At 38.5% G+C, this 21,675-nt stretch overlaps 1 protein-coding gene across 1 annotated transcript in view; it reads right to left on the bottom strand.

Annotated features, from left to right (window-relative positions):
* Positions 1–21,675, bottom strand: part of RBM6 (RNA binding motif protein 6) — a 90,437-nt gene that overhangs the window by 42,128 nt on the left and 26,634 nt on the right. Inside the window, exon 6 of the mRNA XM_054977037.1 lies at positions 18,572–18,645. Coding sequence (XP_054833012.1) covers positions 18,572–18,645 — 74 coding nt within the window. The remainder of the gene's footprint in view (positions 1–18,571; positions 18,646–21,675) is intronic.

Genomic DNA, 21,675 nt, shown 5'->3' with positions numbered 1-21,675 from the left:
CAAAATACAAGGAATTAACATAGAGAACAATCAATATAAATTAAGCCTTTTTGCCGATGACATGGTTGTATATATTACAAATCCCATAGATTCTCTATACCCACTCCAAAATAAACTACTGGAATTCGGCTCAATTTCGGGCCTTACAGTCAATCAATCCAAGTCACAGCTCTTTCCAATATTTCTCCACGCAAACACTGTTACACATATCAAACAATCTAGTCAGTACCACTGGAACCATAAGCAAATGTCATATTTAGGCATAACCATCCCTAATAACCTTAACCAATTGATGGAACTAAACCACATCAAAACAATCAACCAAATTAAAGCAGATCTACATAAATGGGGAAGGATTACACCCTCATGGTTAGAATGATACCACCTAATTAAGTCATTTGTACTTCCAAAATTACTCTTTTTTTTTGAGGGCAATACCGTTAACAATTTCACAAAAGAAAATTAAATCATGGCAACAATTATTAAACCAATTTTTATGGGGGAAGAAACATCCAAGAATAGCCTTTAAAACTCTTAAGCTAAGAAAACAGCAAGGAGGCTTTAAATACCCTGATCTAGAACTCTATCAGACAGCCACCAGACTATTCAATACATTACAAATTTTAATTACAGCAAATAAGACTGACTGGATCGCAATCTTGGAATCAGAACTTAAACATTGCAATATACAAAATATGTTTTGGAACACAAAAAAAGATCGACCCCACAAAATAAATAACCCTTTTCTAGAATCAATAATCAATACCTGGGATCGTACAAGATTCAAACTTATACCACAATTCTCAAGATTCTCTTCTTTTATAGAACAGCATTGGTTCCCTCCAGGGCAAACTAAAGCCTTTAAAAATATATGGCTCCAAGCAAATATGATCTGCATAATTGATATAACAACAAAAAAGGGAATCATAAACAAAATAGAATTAGAACAAAAAATAAAACACAAGATTCACTGGTTTACCTATTTTCAACTCTCAAACATGCTACAACAAATAAAAATACAAGAATTACTTTAAAAGAATGCAACCGATTTTGAACTCCTACTTGATACCAAATCACTCAAACAAAAGGGATTAATTTCTAAACTATACAACATCCTTTTATCTCTCAACCAAATTAAAACTCTAAAATGCCAAACAAATTGGCACTTAGATTGCAACATAGAGCTAACACCTGAACAATGGAGAGAAATATGGACTGCAAACATTCTAAAACCTAAGACAGTTACCTCCCAAATCCAAAATTACAAAATCATTCACAGATGGCACATAACACCAAGAAAACTCTCACTAATAACTAAAACAAATCCTCCGCTCTGCTGGAAAGAGTGTGGAAATATAGGAACGTTTAAACATTGCTGGTGGGAATGCTCCCGAATAGAACCTTTTTGGAATGATATATTATGTTATATAAAAGAAATAATGGGCTACAAAATCCCCCTTGATCCAAAGATCATATTCTTGAATGTATGGGATACTTTCGAAATTCCACAAATAAGAAAAGATCTAATTAGCAACCTTTTGGTTGTAGCTAAGAACTTGCTAGCTTTACATTGGAAATCAAAGACGGTTCCCACAGCAGAAAAATGGTTAGAAAAAATATGGGACCACTATATACAAGAAAAAATACATGACGAATTATACCAGAGTGAACACTATTTGAAAGAAACTGATTTTATTGCAAAATGGTTACCATTCATTGAATTCATTTCCAATACAAATCACTCTCCACCTAAGCATTTACTTTTTGTTACTCAGATTTGAAGCAACGACTATCAAATAATTGAAAAAAAAATGCTAGTTGTCTTTGTTTTAACTATATTGGCATGACGTTTATTATCTAATTTCCTTATTCCTGTATAAAAACTAAAGCATTTCACAAATTTCACATCTATGCATATAATTGTATATAGTTCACTAAGACTTTGTTGTTGTTCTATTTTACTTCTGTACATTGTTTTTGTTTGTTTGTTTGTTTGGTTTTTTAAAAAAATAAAAAAAATTGTTAAAAAAAAAGTTGGGCGGAGGAGGGGGGGTGGAACAGATTTCACTATGGAACTCTGCTTATTAACTGATCCTTAGCATACTGTTAAAACAACTAGTTCACAACTTAAACCAGTTGTCCCCCTTTAGGCATTTGCTGTTTTACATCTTACTATGTAGCAAACTGGTCAGGGGTCACAACTTTACTGAGCCTAGGCACATGGATCTACCTACGTAGCTGACTTTTTCATGCATCCAAGGCACGCTCTAGTCTATAAAAGCTTATTGCACAATATTTTTGTTAGTGGTTAAGGTTTGATATTTGTTAAAACTTTATAGGCTTACGCTTCAGACTAACAATTATCTCCTTGGAATATGTCTCAAAGATCCAATAGTCTTTGCTGCACTTGTTCTCCCTGAAGGCAGGACTTTTTCTGCTTCTCGTTTCCCACTCTCTCCAAAGAGTTTGCTCATACAAAGTGTTCCCTTAACTACCACTTCCCATTCATCCATGTGCTAGTCTCACTTCTGCCATTAGGAGCTCTTATAATGCTGTAACATTGGACTTAAAAAAACCCTATTTTAAAATTAAAATAAATGTTATACAAAATAGAAATAAAAATATGATAATAGTGCCACTTAAGCATCTATAAAAGATTTTCAGATAATCTAAAAGTAAGTCCATACACAATTGTCGTTTATATGGCATACATACAGTTTGGTATAGTGGTTAAGAGCCCGGGAATCTAATCTGGAGAGCCGGGTTTGATTCCCCACTCCTCCACTTGAAGCCAGCTGGGTGACCTTGGGTTAGTCACAGTTCTCTGGAGCTCTCTCAGCCCCACCCACCTCACAGGGTGTTTTGTTGTGGGGATAATAATGACATACTTTGTAAACTGCTCTGAGTGGGCATTAAGTTGTCCTGAAGGGCGGTATATACATCTGATGTTGATGTTGATGATGTTGTTGTTGTTTTTAACAATAATAACAATAACAACAATAAGGCCATAAGGTCCTCAAGCCACTGAATTATGTACGGTGGGAATGTCTCCATCCACTGTTGTAATATAAGTTTTATGCTACAGTAAAGGCACAGCAGGTCCATTTTTGTTGACCACTGGTTAGCTTCCAAGTAACATCTGACATGACTAAATCCAACCTGTATGTGTTTTGTATGAAAGCTTGACATTCTAGATGAAATGTGAGATTTTAGCTATGCAAAGTCTATAAGCATTGGATTTGGTTCCATCCATCACAGGTAGGGCCTGTACATTGTATAAACCTGCCTCTCGTTCCACTGTCAGAAAACGTCTGATTGTTTACCTTACACAAGAGCTGGATTCTATCCATATATGTACATGTGAGGAATATATTAGAGGTCATCTTGTGTTGCTTCAGTGAATCTCAGATGCCAGTTATTTGGTTCATGGAATCAAAGAGCCACAAAACACAGGTGGCAACAGCAGCCCTGATGACATGAGGAAGCTCTGTGAGCTTTGTGTAGTCATCAACTTGGTTCTTCTGTTCTCCAGCTACTGAACTCAGCCTGTCCCTTAGAATTACTACCATACGATCATTGTGACCCAAGAGACCTTTGGTCAGAGCGAGCTGAGGGCATCTTTCCCACTAGCAGAAGTGTCCTTTTTCAGATGCTGAATCCAAGGATATAGAGTGCATTGGGGTAGCTGCTCACAGACAACTTTCACAAGAGAGATGGCGTTCCTGATCTCAGCACTCAGAATGCCTGTCAAGAAGTATAAAATCAATATGCAGATGACACCCAACTCTAGATCTCGCTATCCAGGTCCCCGCAGGATGTAGTAGAAAACTTAGATCGTTGCCTGACAGCCATGGTGAAATGGTTGAAAAATAAATTGAAATTAAACCAAGACAAGACCGAAGTGATACTTGCTGGGAAGTCAGATATTCTTAAAGACATTGTACTCCCCACTTTTGATGGAGTTTGTTTGACCCTCGCTGACTTGGTTAAGAGCCTAGGGGTTATACTGGATCCAGCGCTACTACTAGAAAAACAAGTTAAGACAGCTGCAAAAAATGCTCACTCTAGCCTGGAAGATGGCTTCTTATCTTGACACGGCCAACCTAGCACCTGGATCCGCGCTATTGTTGGACAAAACTGGTGTCCCGAATGTCCCTCTAGCCAATCATAATAAGAGACAGATGCGGAGTCCTGCAGATGAAGCAATCTATAACAGTTTATTAAACGATGGAGGAACAATGGATACACAAAGAGTAAAAGGTCCCCTTGTGCCCAACGCTCATCAAAGCTACAATAGTAGTACAAAGCAATTGATACCTTTTGGTTAATTATAATATTTGTTATTCTATTGGCTCAGAAAATACAGTGGCCCCTATTGGCTCAAGTGGGTGACCACCTTTCATGATACAAGTGTCTAAGGATATTCTGATTGGAAGAAACAACTTAGGTCAACAGCATAGTTACAGCATTACAAGATTGCTATTTTATTTTATCTGTCCTTGGTTTTATCTCTGGAAGGAATATCTTCTTTCCTTTCTCACACATCTCGTTCATTGGCTTCTCATTCATGCCCACTCCTTTGGTCTATGTAGCATTTAACAGAGGTGCCCCGATGTCGCTTCTGGCAACCTTGTGGGCTTCAAGCGGGGAATATTTCTCTGGGTTCCGTGGAAGAGAAGCGCTCTTCTTCCCTGGAATGTGTCCCCTTCTCCTCTTTGTGGTTTTCTCTCTCAGCCTTGAGAGATGTTGCTAATCTAGCTAGCTTTCCTTGCAACGTTTTGCATGGACAGTTTCACAAAGGGGTTTCTGTATCAAGTAAGGAACAGGTGTCAGGAAATGAGCAGGTGCTCATTAAGCTTGAGTGCAATCTACCTGGTGGCAAGCTTCATAGTACTTTGATCTTCCTACAGTGATTTACATATATAACATACATTCTGCTTTGGTCTTTTGTTTCAAGTCTCATTTTCTTGCAAGTTGCGTTACAAATACTACATTAGCTCCTGAGAATAGTAAAGGTGCATAACAGTGACAAAAGGCACATAAGGTACATAAAATCTCATTAAATCCATTTCTCACACTATGGTAACATAAAAACTTGACTATTGTAGTGCACTATATATTGGTCTTCCATCTAAGTTAACTAGGAGGCTCCAATTGGTGCAAAATGCTGCAGCTCGACTGTTAGCAGGTGCAAGCAGGAGCATGAACATCACTCCCATCCTGCAGTCACTCCACCAGCTACCTATCAGCTACCGTGCTCAATTCAAGGTACTGGTTATTACATACAAAGCTCTTCATGGCCTTGGACCGACATGCCTACGGGACCGCCTCCCTCCCTATGTCCCTCCACGGCAGCTTCACTCATCCAAACAGGGTCTCTTGCAGTTGCCAGCCTGCACATAGGCAAAATCAACTGCAGCCCGTACACAGGCCTTCTCTGTGGTGGCTCCTACCCTATGGAACAGCCTGCCTAAGGGGGTCAGGAGAGCTCCCACACTCTTGGCTTTCCGCAAACAATGCAAAACTTAATTATTCAAAAAGGCTTTTTACTCACATAGGAGGGCGGTATTATAGGGAGGGAATCTCGGATGAGTTGGGAACCATGGGCTCCACCATTATGTTGCTTTACATATTATCTGTTGCTTTGAATATGTACTCTTATATACTGCTTGTGCTTCATGTTGTCTAATGTCAATCCTAGAATGGATTAAGTTCTGTTTCAGCAATCCTTCAATCCTGTATTAGATCCTTGTTAATGCTATGTCTCTGTAAACTTGTATTCATCTACCCTATGGCATTGTTTATGGAAATGTCCTTGACACTATGTGGAAATGCCTACCCTTGTCCTTGCTGCTGATTGTACTGATCTCACACTATGTAGTCCTCCTTGAGTCCCAGTGAGAAAGGCGGATTATAAATGACATAAATGAAATAAATAATAAATAAAATGGCAAGTGGAACAAGAAAACTGTTCTCAAATGAAAGTGTAATTTGCTTTGATGGAGAGAAGGAATGTTCTAGCTACTTTAGGGGAGTAGTGTTTCTACATAATCACAAACTGAAGCTGCACAGATCACTCTGACTTGACAAGGATGTGAGCCTTCTACGGCTCTCATCACAGACTTGTTTTGCAACTGCTAGGGCTCTCTGGAAGTCAAGACTCATTTCTGCAGAGCATACCTCTTAGTGCCAAAGCAGCTGGTAAGAAAACAAGATTCCTGTACCTTATAGTTGTTAGCCTGTGTCCTTATCCAGGCCACGAAAGCTTAAGTATTACATAGTTTCCTTGGCATCTCCACCAGTTTGAAGACTGGCTCTTCACCCAACTTCTCTGCAAGTCATTAACTATTTAGTTCTGACATGTTTTTCCTGTTGTTAATTCTCTTTAAACTATACCTGCATTAATACTGAAATTACTACTTAAAGGTATTTCCTACCTTGCTTCCCTAATTCTACTAAAATTAATTACATTTAACAAAAATCAAAGTGTTTTCACTGCCCAAGACTCTCTGTCCTCCTTGGATTGCTTCTAATAACATTCCTCTATCACTTTGACTCTTGTCTAGAATATGTTTAAGGTCTCTGACATTTTCACTGTTACAAAAATGGAGTTACACCACTAAGGACTCATGTCTCAACCCATATAAATTTGCAAGTCATCTGCAGAAGTGTTTTCATGACTTTTGAGAGGGAGAAAAGGAAGGGTCAGGTTTAAAAACTGACTTGGTCTGAAGGCCTTCATATTTCAAAGAACTCATACATAGGTTGGCATTAAACCTTGCATAATGGTGGCAGATGCAATCTCCATTAGGCATCCACCCACCCAAGGACAGAGGGTGGATTTATACCCCGCCTTTTCTTCCCAGTGAAGACTCAAAGCAACTTATATCATTCTTTTTTCTGTTTTATCCTCACAACAACCCTGTGAAGTAGGCTAGGCTGAGAGTGTGAATGACCCAAGGTCACCAAGCAGACCGTGGCAGAGTGAGGATTCAAATCTAAGTCTTCCAGATCCTAGTCCAACACTCTAACCACTATACCACACTGGCAGTAACATAAATAGCAGACCTGAAATCACACTCCTTCAGTTCAGTGGATCTAAAAGAATGGGATGGGGGAGGAGTCTACAATGGGGAGGTCCGCAAAAACAGTCTTCCTCAACTTTGCTAAAAGAAAAGCTGTTCCATCAGAGGAGCTGCTACAACTAAAGGACCAATATTATTAGATTCAAGTCTCAGTCTGTAGCACCTTCTGATGTCCATTTTCTGAAAGCTACAAACTGTGCACCTCTGAGTTCTTTCAAGGTGTCTTGAAATGTTCCCACCTGCACTTTTTGAACTTCAGCCCTGATTTCTAGAGAGCAAAAAAGCTTGAACCCACTACTTTGTATAATTTAATTGGTCTTATGATGTTACATGTTGGGGGCATTTTTCCTTGGATCAATATATCTACCTACAATTTTTAGTTCTGTAAAAGCATTAACAGTCCCAGATAATGAGCCCCACAAATGAAAATATACTCAGCGGGTAAATATTGGATGAAAGGTGTCACTAGTTTTCATACCCATAAGTGGTTTCACAAGGCAGAGGCAGGGCTTTTTATATTGTGAAATCAGAATACATTTTGCAAATCTGTATGGATTTTTATTGTAATTTTTTCTACTTCTGAGAAAGGACAAAGAGCTATGCAGAACATTGAAACTCCATCACTTGCATGTCCTACTCAGCTTCCCTCTGACTTTGAGACCACACTGCCCACACATATACATAAAGCAACTAGTTCTGAGAAGGAGCAAGTTTTTGTAGCCTTTAAGCTTGGTGGAATACAACTAGTTGTTTTAAGGAGTGATCACTTATGGTATCTAAATAATGCTGGCCAGCATCCAAAGATATCCATGGAAAGGTTGCCGTATTTCCTTTCCTACAGAAGAGACTACTGAAGGAAGGGGGGTGCTGTAAAGCACCTTTGCAGCAGGCTGTGGGCAGTCCTTCGGATCCATGCTTTTAGCTTTGCATCGTTCCTAGATGACATTTATTCAACAAGGGTATTCAAAACTCCCGTTACCACTCGCATACTACAAATGGGGGTCCAGGAAGATTCAGGGAAGGAGAGGAGAGATGAGGAAGTTTCCCCTCTTTATATTATAATATTGCTAAACTGTTCAGCCTTGACTCTCTTTCTGTCAATATCAAATTTGCTTTCTTTTCTGGTTGAGGTCTCTCTTACTACTCTGATATGATGCTAATAGACATGGAATCACAATGCTATCTATACCAAGTAAATTTTATTTATACATCATCACATTCTACTGAGGTGTACGGTGTCAGAATATAGCCCCTGATGTACAGAAGAGCTTCAACATAGCAACAAATCCAACAGCAGCAGAAACATAATTACCATGTAATAGTAATGGGTGAGCCCACCATGCGGATCAAATAAAGTCACAGAAGGGGTAGGGTACATATATTTCTGAAAACACAAGGTTACCCACTGTTTGCAGAAAGTATGTAGTTTAAAAAGTAGCATTCTAGTAAGAGCACCTTCTAAGCAAGATGGTGCCGAACAATGAAAGGAGGTGATGGGGGGCAGCGGGGGAAGAATAAGCCATGAAGGCTTGGGGGGGGGGGGAAGCAGGTGAGTTGTAGGAAAGAGGAAAGATCAGGCAAGTGACTGGGCAGAGGGAGAGAAAAAGATCAGGATGATGGGTGACCACGTGAGAAAGAAAAGTGCAGAGGGAGGACAGCCAAATAGGGGGACCGTTACAGACCAACATAGAGGAGAATAGGATTTTCCCTCCACCACAAGTCCCTAAATGGTCTATATTTTGCAGCTGTTTTCAGGGGTAGGAATGAAGCTCAAGGGCTGTCCAAGTAGCCACTGTCGGTCCCCAAAGGCAGACTCCAAAGAAAACTCCTGCAGAATCAAGAGAGGAGAGAAAATCCCACTTTCCTTGTTCCCCTCTTCTTGTTTCGCCCCCATTTGACAACAGTTCCACCTTTGCAAATACCATTGAGTACCACAGAGTAGCTTCCAGGAGTGAAGATTAGCCTCTAATTCTATCAGAAAGAAGAAACAACACCCACTGTGTGAAAAAATACAACAGGCTCTAGAAAACTGATTCAGCAGGCCCCCTATGGTGGCAAGCAGGCACTTCACAGTAGCCTGGAGGCCAGAGAGGGAGGGCACTGAGGGAAGGCGCACGGAGGAGTGCTTAGGCTGTCAATTCAGCAGGTCCCCTCTCAGCGGCAGGCAAGCGCTTCGCAGTGGCCTCAAGGCCAGAGTTGTTGGCAATGTGCTTGCACAAGGATAAAAGTGAGCCATCGCTAATGTGGCTTGCATTTTATATAATAGGATAGGATAACATGTCGTATTAGTCAATGAATGGCAGAGCAGAAACCTTTAACAGTTTTTTAAAAAGGATTAATTCAATTGAAACAGCTTTTAAACCACAAACACAGAATACTAAATAGATTCACCCCATGTTTGTTTCAACCTAATAGTCTGGCTCTCCAGAAGTAATTTATAGAATCCTCTAAACAACATACCTTAAAAGATTAGCTATTTTATTATCAAATTTAGTGTGTACCCTAATCAGCTTTCAAAAAATATACCATGGTTTTCCATAAACCTCAGGCAACAAAAAGATCAATAAAATCACAATTCTAAAAAATCTCAAAATAATCTAAGTATTAAATAAAAATTCTTACATTTCTATTTTTAAATGTTTTAACTAATTGTTTTTAAAAGTCTGTTGAACTGAACAGGCTTCACTGAGCATGCATTCCAAAGTGCTGAGCACACAACAGAAAAAGAGGAGCTTCATTCCTCAACTGGTTTTACTGTATGGATCGAGGGGCCTTTCCGAAAAAGCTCAATTTGAACATAATCTCATATAAGGAATTCCACTGTTTTATTCTGTCAGCCGCAGTTATTTAACCTGAGAGCCAGACCTGGCCAGGGAGGAAAAAAACCTCTTAACTCACCTATCAGAAAGAAGCCTAATGAATCAGAAATGCAGTATATATTAAAATGTACCTCACCACTGTTGTGCTATGAACAGTAAATTTGCCCAAAGGAGAGCTTTGTGGAACTCAAAAACTTACAGCAAGATTTTCTTTAGAAACTTTTATTCTGCACTCCACTCAAGCCCCCCCTCCCCCCAAAACCCTCGGGGAGCTTACAAGTGAAATTAAATAGGTGCACATCATAAGAATATGTGGTTTGCGTAAAACATACAATAAATCTCAGTCAAGTCATCAAAGGCACACTGAAAACAGGAAGGCCCTGAAAATGTTCTAAGCATACTCAAGGAAGGGCTTTAAATTACTGCAGGTTTAATGATCTCTCACAGATTTTCAGCCCCTGTTTCTCTCAGACTAACACCTTCTCAATATATTAGGAAATTGCAATTTCCGATTATGCCATCAGTCCTACACACATCAAAAACAACTGCAGGATCTCAACAGGAAAGTGGCTAATCGCCCTATATAATCTCTCTTTGTGGATTGAGAAAGCAGTAGGAGCAGATATTTGGACAAGAAAAAAGCAGTAAGACTAGAGTTCAAGATGCTGAAAGGGGAAAACAAGAACGGAGAAACCCAAAAAAAGGAGAAGAGAAGAAACTGAAAAAGGGGTAGGTTAAAGTTTGAAAAAGTCACAGCAAAGAAACCTGAAATAGCTTTGTGTCATTGCCTCTTCTGAGACCAGCACTATGCCCCTTAAAAGAGGAGGCAGACACAGAGAGTTAGATCCAACAATCCATAAGCAGAAGGATTCCCCTCCCCCAGCAGTCCTTTATCACCCCAAGAGCATTAATTGCTATAGTGATGGGACCAATATGCTATTTATTTTTATTTTATTAAATTTATAGTTTGCGCTCCCCGCAAGTGGGCTCAGAGCAGATAACATGTATAAAATATAAAACCACATTAATAAGATAAAATACATTCTAAATCTCAGTTCCAGTAAGTAACATCTTCAATGTAGCAATTCATTTTGTCCAACCCATACAAGCACATTCCTGTAGGGTGGAAGATAACAAGCTATTTAAAGTGAATTAACAGAAACCAGGGTGAGGGGGGCCATCCCCCCTCAGCAGGAAGCCAGCTAGATGGCTCAGCTGGAGCCATATGCCTGGTGGAACATCTCTGTCTTACAGGCCCAGTGGAATGATAACAATTCCCACTGGGCCCTGGCCTCAACAGACCGAGAGTTCCACCAGGTTGATGCCAGGACCAAGAAGGCCCCCTGGCCAGGCCAGGTGAACTTCTTTGGGGCCAGGGACCACCAGCAGCTGTTTATCAGCCAAACAGAGAGCCCACTGGGGTTCCTATGGTGAGAGACAGACTAAGTCATGTGGTTTATGGGACTATGCAAAAAACAGAAGAGAGCAATTCTGTCCCCCTTGCCCTTGGTAGCACCTGATCTGCAGGGCTATTACTTCACATGGGTCATGGGACCCCAGAACCAATTTTGTCAGGGTCAAAATGGCTGCTGGGGGAGAGGAGAGCTGGAAAGACCCACAGCCACCAACATTTTCTGCTGACAGATTACGGGATTCAGCCCATTAAAAGATTTCCTTAGCTGAGTGAAAAGCATTATGAAGCAATGTCTTTTTAGTATTATTTCTTAATTTGCTCCTACAATGAAATGTGATATTTTTTTTTAAAAAATGTAGAACACTGGAGATGACTACAGAAAAGAGATGGAAAGAACTGTTTTAATAACTTGCTTAACCCAAGTATCAAGTAATATCTTTACATAAAGGAAACTTACTCTAGAGTAGTCAGCTGATAAAGCTGCCAAACAAGGTGATCGGTACCAAATTATTTACACAAACCACTGAGAACAGCAAAACACAAAGTTTAAAGAACGCTCAAGCACCTCATCAGTCTTTTTAATGGGTCTTGTCTACATTACTTGAACCAAATCTACTTCTCAGTCATCTGACCAGTACCACACACACTAAGCGAGAAGGATAGATTAATATGTTGGCAAACTGCAGTTTTACCTAAACTTGTGCAACTATGGTCCTACTCATTGAAAGACAGAAGGCACTTATAATTCAAATATGTTCTAAATATCACTAATGCTCTTCTAACACACACACACACACACACACTTTTTTGAGGAAAAAATCTGAAGAAGTGTCTTCTGAAGAGAACACCTGTGAGTAATTTCCTGATCTGTAAAACATATTTCACAAGTCTGTGAATCTCCTAATTTTAATAAAGTTTTAAAATGTTGCTAAAAGCCATTTTCCTTCTGTTACATTCACCAGAAACAAACAGTCCAGATGACTGCCAAGCCAAGTCGTAGAAATCCTTATGCTCAAAAACTAGAACAAAACCCACATCTTTTCTGAACGACTAAGTAAAGTTTACAAGGATCACCAGTATCTCATACATAATCACCAGACATGGTGTGTTGGACCCTAAGGACTGCAACGATAGGTCCATCCATGTAACAGATCATTCCTGACTTCACACCGTGGCCTCCTGTGATCCCTGAAATATGGCTCCCGGTGGTCAGTGGTGTAGAATGAGTGGTCTGAACCAAGAGGAAAAACACCAGTACATACTCCAGTAAGTAGCATCCTTTACTTGGGGAAGGCGGTTTACAATCCAACTCAAAGAAAAATATATAGTTTCAATATTGGAGTCTAATGCTATCAGACATTTTCTTTCAACTGAATATATGGCAACATTGTATTAAAAAAATTGGATTTTTAGGCTCCCACATAAGATTTTAAAATCCTAGATAAATGGGAACCCCATTCTCTAGGCCTATGCAGAAGCTATCCCACACAGGGATAATTTCATGGACATTTGCTCTAAGAAGTAAGTTCTGCAATTCCACATATACACACACCACTCCTCATAGAGTAATGCAATTAAGAGTCAATCACACTAACTTACACTCTACAGCTTATTTCCATCAGTAACAGGAAACTTCTCCCAATGTGGTGTGTGTGTGTGATTTTCACCACTTCCCCACTCCCACTGCAGACTACCACAGCGCTATTCTGGTCTTTTGAACCCCAAAGGCAGAAAACTTTGAATATGGGACCACAGTGGGAGAGGAGACAGGAACATTGTATACGGTGAGAAAAGTGCCATTCACAGACTGCAGGATCTAATTTACTATTAAAAAAATCTTATATAAATTGCACAGTATTTTCTGTTGCATCTAATGTACACAAATATGGCTCCAGAAGATTATTTGTAAAGCATAGCTCATTACATTCAAACAATGGCAAAGAAAAGGATTATATTGATAAATTTTCCAAACAAGCATCCTCAGCATCAAATAGTACTTAAAAAACAAAATGTATTCCAAAATCACAGTTCCTTGTGCAAAGCAAGTACTACACCATTCATTGTTCTCACAGCAGTCCCATGGATACTACTCTAAATTCATGTACAAGCATTATCTTCAGGTATGCACAAAAGTCACATTTATTAGGGAGGAAGGGGAAAATATCCTTGGGTATTCCTCTGCACTAAAAGATGCTAGTCAGATGTAACAATCAGGGATGTGTGCTTCAGGTTTTTAATCCAAATCGGGCCCGATTTGTAAAGATTTTGGATTCCCAAATCAGCCCCAGTATTGCTGAGCCAATTCAGGAATCCCAAAGCAAAGATTTCTGAAGTGATTCGTATCGCTTCGGCAAGCTTCAGGCAAAGTGCAGCAGCCACTGCTGCAGCACTTTTCTAGCTGTCTACTTGTTTTCAAACTTCCCGCCCCGCCGCTTTTTTCTCCTGATGGGAGGGGGAAGCAAGGGGCAGGATAGGAAGTTTAAAGCAACCCTTTTCTTGCTACTTCCAAGCTTCATGAAAAGGATTGTTTTTAGCTTCGGTGTGCTCTGTAAAGATTCATGAATCTTTACAGAGCATGCCAAAGCTTTTAAACATCCAAATCCCAAAGCAGATTTGGTTTATCCCAAATTGTTTCTGAAGCGGGACACCCAAATCTTTTTCAGGCGCACACCCCTAGTAAAAATACTGAGGAGCTAAGTTGGAGCTGCAGCCTCACTTCATTTTTTCGGAATAAGAGTTCTGTATTTACTCTCATAAATCTCTTTTCCCCCCACAGATCACATCTGGTCAAATACCTCACAGTCACATTATTCTACACTATGGACGGTCATAACTATGTGACCCATGTCATCCTTAAGTAAGTGCTCATGTCTACATGGACATGTGCTTGTGTGGCCCCCTTTATATGTGAGGCTGTTGATAACGTGCATAGGCAATTGGGAGTCCGTATGCCACAGCAGGTTTCCCTGAAGTTTCCCTGCCACAGACCCCCCCCCCAGCAGTGATCACTACCGTCTCCCCTGTGTCATGAGGGCTTCTGCATTCTTTTAAAATAAGCACCACAATATCATTATATTGACATAACATAACAATAGGTAACAGGATCTCTGAATGCCTAGCTTTCATTTTTTTAATTTAAGTTTCTAGCCCCTTCCATTGCAGAGATGCATCTTTCAAGGCTTTGCTATGATCTTTCCCAAAACGTCAGAGCAAAGCAGATATGACAAAGATGAGAGAACAGCTGTGAAACCAATGAGATGCATGAATGCACCACAATGTTGTGAGGAAGCATGAAAAACCCCAGTTCCAAATAGCACTGACCCAGGGCAGATAACTTGTGTGGAAATGGCACTAGATAGTAAAGAGGCCTCACAGGAAAGAGGAGAGATCACCTCTTACAATATTCTACAGTTCTTCACTAAAAACTCTCTGATGCACACGTACAATCTGGAAAATAGTAGTTCTTCAGGTAGGGCTAAAGACTAAAGAACACATCCATGGAAAGTTTCCTCTGCTGCACTTTCTCTGCCAGTAGAAGAGCAAAATGAGAGATTTCACTCAGTTTCCAGCACTCTTTGCAACCTCCCAATGTATTTTTGTCCTGAAATTCCAGTTATTCCTAGTAATGCCATGTTGGAAGGCAAACACGACTGCTATGGGAAATTGTACATGGAGAAAATTCAACCTCAATGAGTGACTTCCATGAACGCCCTACAGGTTTCAACCAATCTTGTGCACAAAGAAGATAAAGTACCTGATTTACATATCATTTCTCATCTTCCATCTAATTATCCAAGTGAAATTAACTTAGTACCCCGAGATTTTCATAATTAATACAAGTTCTTAATTTACTCCACTGTTTCCTAAACATGAAAATACCTTGCAAGAGTACTGAATTCATACACAAAAAGACAATACACATTTCAATTGTATCAATGTCACATTCAGACAAAATATTCTATTAATTCCTTCCTTTTTGTTTGGGAGAAGGTGTACGCAAATACCTAACACAACCTAAAACAACGATGGGGAATAAGTATCATTCAGCTTAGTGTATGAAGTACAATCAAACAAGAAGGCAAAGTAATATGCAATCACCAAGTTACCTTCTGAGCTTCTTTCCAGTAAAAAGACAGCATCTCCCTAAACAGTAGCAACCCTACTAACTCTCATTTCAAAATTCAGTGATGAACAACTGACAACAAGCTGTTGATAACAAGTCATGGTACCAAAAACTTAAAAACAGCAGCACACAATGGGTGCTCAGTGACTTCAGTAAATATTCTAACAGAAAGACATAGATACCACTTGTAGTTCGCTTTACTCATTTCTCCATCCTGCATTAAATGGTGGTTCTACATTTCAGCACTAGAGCCTGAATGTTCAACTCAATCCCACTGCCGAGAACAAGCATGACTGTTGGATTTCACTATTACTAGGTCCTACTGCTTTGATGACACTGCCAGTAATGTCAGTCACTTGTATCTGAACACCCTTCCACTGTAGAAGAGCATCTAAAAACTCTGAGGTGCAATTTTTTAAAAAAAAAATAATTGAAACTGGTTTGGTTATCATAGTCCAAAGTAGCAGAAAGGCAGTATAACAGACATACTTCCAACAAAATGGGGAGTATCTAGGGCTTAGAACATCTTCATTCACAATACATTGAAAGGAAATTCTATACTCACACCACTAGAATACACACACACAGATAAGTCACTGAACTGACAGAAGGTGAACCTGGTCAATCCATGTCAGTAAATATTCAACACATTATAAACCAAATAGTAGGTTGGTGAAGGAAAGGGACTATCAGTATGCTTCAAAAACTATGTTTACTAGTAAAAACTCCATCTCAATGAATTACTTCATTACTTGCTGGAAGCTGAGTCATTGTAAAGACTGACAGCACAGAAGTGCAGCAAATACTGATCTATCACTGGAAGACAATTTGATTGAGGAAAATTGACTCATGCTATTAACTCACGTTATTATTTTATTTATATCATTTACAGTCCACCTTTCTCACTGAGACTCAAGGCAGATTACACAGCGTAAGATTATCAAGAACATTTGGCATTGGTAGTTCTAATATACGAATCTTGATTCCCTAATTAGAAAAAATGTTTTCCTGAATCTCTTCCCCATGGAGTTAAATACCAGCCCTGAGCTCAAATGAACCTCCTGATAAGTTAGCTGTTAATTGTCTATCTTGCAGAACAATTTCAATAGTTTGTGCCACATATAAACAAATGTTATTGTTCAGATTAATTCAGATTTCTAAAGTACAGATGCAGAAACTGTGGGTTGTAATTTCTGCTAAGCTACTAGAAATAAAATTTGACTGAATTTCCTTTTTATTTTATTGTTAAATGCATTGATCAAGTCTCTAAAAAGGCAGCATACAAATGTTATAAATAATAACCATTTCAGTGGGTATGAGCATCCCAATGGAAGATTAGCACACCACAAATTGAACAATTCAAAAATAAGGAAATTAATGTTTCTCCAAACCTGAACTTTTTTTGGAATGGTCTTTTGTGGGACAATTTGGGCAGGCTTTAAGATTTAAATAAATCATCAATTTTATCATTGTTAAGTAGGATAAGAGTATAAATATTATTCAATGGGTCACTTTTATGGAATGAGAACAGATGAAAAATGACAATTTTTGTAAGGGAAGGGTATGATTTACAGATTCTATAAAAAAAATGAAGATGCAGACCAGCAAACAATCACACATTTCGAAAGGCTAGTCTGATATATCTTACTCCAGCTTCAATTAAGAATTCCAAGCAATGGAATTAATATTAAATAGTCTGTGATAGAATTGAATGTGGATAAATAGCATATAGATGTTTTATAGTTTTACTCATGCAGGATCATCAACAAAAGGTGGAAGTATAAGCTGTATTGCTTTGGAGTTGTATTGCTTGGAGTTGAGGAAGGGGTATGAAAAAAATAGTTCATATATTTTATAGGTACTTCAGTTTATTATTAATATTCAATGTATTTCACAACATACACAATCTGTTGGATCTATTTAATAGTTTTCTGTATAAGGTTCTATGCACTATTAATTGTTTTTTCCTACTTAAATAAAATCTAAAAAAAATTAATTAAAAAAATCTATAAATATTATCTGATAGATGTTAAAGAGTTGCAAGGTATTAGGAGCCTATTTATATCATATCTGGTGGTAATACTTAAAAAAATAGATTGATGGAAAAGTTTTAGATTTCACTTCTTAAGAAGTGTAAGATAACATACATATCTTCAGTTTGTTAGTATTAATGAAGGGCTCGTGGTGTTTCCTGCTCTTATGAATATATTCACTACTGCAAGAGTGGTCATAACAAATAACTGAAAGTCAGAGCTCCAACTAGATATGAAGGATTGACTTATAACATGAAACAAAAAGTGCTCAAGTTTACTGTGGACCATGTGATTACGAATATGGGTTATTCCTAAATTTGAGAATAAACTTAATTTCTGAAATTATGGAACCATAAATTTAGTGCAAGAAAAACTTGCCCAATCTCTGTATTTATTTTGGAGTTTATATGAGCAGCTTTCCCCTTCTAAGAAAATTTGAAGACATTCAGATTAGCCAGGTGCATCCATGACAGGCCAGACCTCTCTTATGCAGCTCCACTTTGTATAAGGAGGACAATATGCATTCAAAAGGAAAGCAACAATGAAACCCCATAACCCACCGGATGAAAGTACATGGATAAATGATGCATGCAAACAAGATTTTTCACTACGAGCTGCATAGTAATGGTCTAGCCCAGAAACATTAGTGTTCTCTGTGTGTGTATATTCAAACATGGTACTATTTGGCTTTGGCTTACAGGAAGAAAAAAAATTCATTTACTGTTCAGCGTCAAGAAAATGAAACATCTGAGGTTAGCAGCTTAGCTCTTGTCACTTGGAATCCACAATATACACAAACTCACAAGGACAGCTACCAGAACGGGGAACGTTTTCATAACTACCGTACTTTGAATCTATCAAGTCTGCAAGGCATGCACAACTAGAGAAGGCAGAGTAATCAGAAAAACAAACTATTTTAGAATAACATTCTTACACCTTTCTAGATTTCTGAGAAACATCAGCATTTTAGCTGCCTCACTGTATTTACTGGAGAGGGGAAAAGCTTCCTTTGAACTGTTTCCAAAAAAATCCTCAGCATCCACCCTCCCCACAAAAATATTCTTCTAGAAGCATTTTCGACCGAAGTGTAAAGCAACCTGGTTGGCTTCCATGCAGGCGATGGCCTCTTCCAAGAGGGAAAACTCCACGCAGATATAGCCATAGTCGTAACCTGGGGACAGCATTTAAATACAGACGGGAGTTGCGTTAGTGCCAGAAAGCCACATTTTCAGTACCCGATTCCCCTTCACCCTCAGCAAACACCCAGATACCACCACCCTATGCTCCCCACAACAGAAAAATAAAAAAAAGCAACAACTGATGCTCTCAAAGTCAAGTTTTGGTTTGGTAGTACTTGGGCACAAATTCATTCCTTTTCCTCCTTCTGAATGCATAAAATACAGTAACAATTTGAGTTTCCATCAAAGAGACCAATAGAAACAGCTCATTCTCCTAAAAATCAAAGAGATGTTGATCACTCCGAAACTAAACTTAGTTTTAAAAGTATAATATTAAAGCTACAAGTCAGAAAACAATTTATTTTCACAAGTATTATTTTAATGGTTTCATTAAGCTGTAATGCTTTCTTAGAACAATATTCGTGTGGTAATCTTTTTTCATTCCAAGCATAGAATGAGATCAAAAAATAGGGTTTTTTTAATTTTCAGTTCTAAACTTAACCTATTACAATTCTTTAACACAGAAGGAGTATCCAAAAAATACTATGACCCCTTCTTTCAAAAACAGTGTGGCGAAGGACAAGCAAACATTGCTTGAATGTATTCTATGGTCCTTTTACCTATGGTACCCTTTCCTGAAGCAATTTGACTAGAGAGTCATCCTTGTTATATTGATAAAAAATATTTCAAGAAGGGATGCACCCATCTGTCAAACTAATCAGAAGGGCACATGAAAATGGCCTTACCTCAAAATTATCAAGGATTCAAAATCAGGTAAATTAAAATCAAGGTTTACTCAGGGGAAGATATGTCACTTTAAGGAAGAAACAGACTGTTCAAAGTTTCCAAGCCTGAAACTGCAAGAACCGATTGGCATTGATGTAAGTCAAAACAAAACCAACCCAACATTTTATTTAGAAAATTTCTATCCTGCATTTATACTGACAGAGTAAGCAAGGTGGCTTTTACATAAAATATTGTTTGTTAAAAGTTTCAGCCGCTGATATACCTTAAATTTCCATACATTAGAACAAATCTCTAAAAGTAAGCACATAGTTAACGTCCCAGATGGTATTGATGTAGATTATCACAAAATTACCGCACAATACAAGGCTTTTCAGAACCAGCTTAGTAAACAGTCCCCTGATCACAGCACATCCGTGAGCTTGCTTGTTTATTTTGAAAAAGCCAGAAATCTTTAGTGACACATACTTATTTATCTAGCTGTGATTATCAAGGGATAACTGCCTTGTGATGACATGAAATCACTCCAGAAATGAACTGGCATTAAACTGGTTTGAAAAGGCTGTGCTTATACTATCTTTTCCAAAACTTAAGGAGGAACTACAAATTATGGGTGTCATGGAAATAACAAAAACAGCATTAGGCCAAGTTCTACCCTTCTTCCAATAATATAGAACAAATCTTACATTCTGATATTATGTCATTATGTTTCCTTGCGACCACTACATAAACATACATACACACTATATCACTGACTCTGGTTGGCAGAGTAATATAAATGATTGTCACAACATAGGCAACCCCAACACCATGAGAGTAGGAAAGAGTTAAAATAGAGGGATGGCATTTGATGGTATCCAAGTCAGCCGTAATATTTAAGTTTGCCGACAGCATTTGGTGGCATCAATCTTTTAATTTACTCAGAAAGAAATTTGCAGAGGGAACACTTTCCAAGCTCAATGAGACTATGATGTAATCAATTTAGCAGATTTAGTTACATATCATCTAGCAATTCCTATTGTGGAACCCCTATGCATCTGAAATGTCTTTGCAAAAGACAATTAATCATGTGTGCTGCCCCCCCCCCCCATATAATAAATAGAGCTAGAGTTAGGAAAGAACTGGAAGAAGTCTGCACAGATCTGTAAATATTTGCCACATTTATTATAGAACAGGTGGCCAGAAGTTGCTACTGTAAAAATGTTTATTTTCATGTTTTACATACAGGCAATTAAGGCTGATAGTGGCTTGGTAAAAGCCACAAAGTATATTTGATTGAATAAAAACCTGGAAACTGTTCAGATCCAATATATTTACTGGACTCTGAATATACTGGATTGAAAATTTGCTTCAAAGTGTGAAACAACAGATTAGGAACATATACCTAATAATCCATTCCTAACCTATTCATTATGTACAATGGCACATCTAAAATTGATTTACTTAGAATATTTCTACATCACCTCTTCAGAGTCCTGTTCAGGGTGGCTTTCAATTAAAAACTACAATATTAAAACACAAGCCATTAAAACACAAGAAACAATGGTAACAAAACACAATGATGACAAAATATCAGTAAGTTGTAATCACTAACTCATGGAAGGAAGGTAAAGAAGTGCTATATTAAATGGCAGGAGTCACACAATTGCTATAAGCCTGCACAAACCATACTTGTGGTCCCTCCTATTTGAACATTAGTGGGTTTTTAAGAGAAACGTATAAAACTTTGAGCAGACCTACACATTACAGACATTATACAGAGAACTAAAAATGGTCAAGGCTTATCTCCTGTGACCAAACTATGTAATGCCACTCTTTTTTCCCTTTTATTTCTTTTATATCCCGCTTTTCTTCCCAATAAGGACTCAGGCTGGCTTACATAATTCTCTCCTCCACTTTATCCCCAAAACAAACAGTAGATTAGGCTAGAGGAGTATGACTGGCCCAAGGTCATCCAGTGAGCTTCCAAGGCAGAGTGAGGATTTGAACCTGGTTCTCACAGAACCTATTCAAACTCTCGAACCACTACACACTGAAAAATTCTGCAGAAAGCCACTCACTGAACATATGGCCAACCTGTATTTCCTCCCTCCAAGCTCAGCCACTACATCACAATGATTCTTTCCTACCCTCCTCAGCAAAACTCTGTCCGGTGTCAAGTGATGCAATCATGCAATGGATTATGAGTGAAGGTCTCTACATATAGATCAATAACCACCTAAACATGCCACAGGCCTAATTAATCAGTTAGAAGTGAAGTGTGAATTGTTTTGCAGTAG

This window comes from Eublepharis macularius, chromosome 4 (assembly GCF_028583425.1).
Source record: "Eublepharis macularius isolate TG4126 chromosome 4, MPM_Emac_v1.0, whole genome shotgun sequence".
NCBI lineage: Eukaryota > Metazoa > Chordata > Lepidosauria > Squamata > Eublepharidae > Eublepharis > Eublepharis macularius.
Note: the sequence above shows the minus strand (reverse complement) of the source record. Positions and strands in the feature narration are given on the sequence as shown.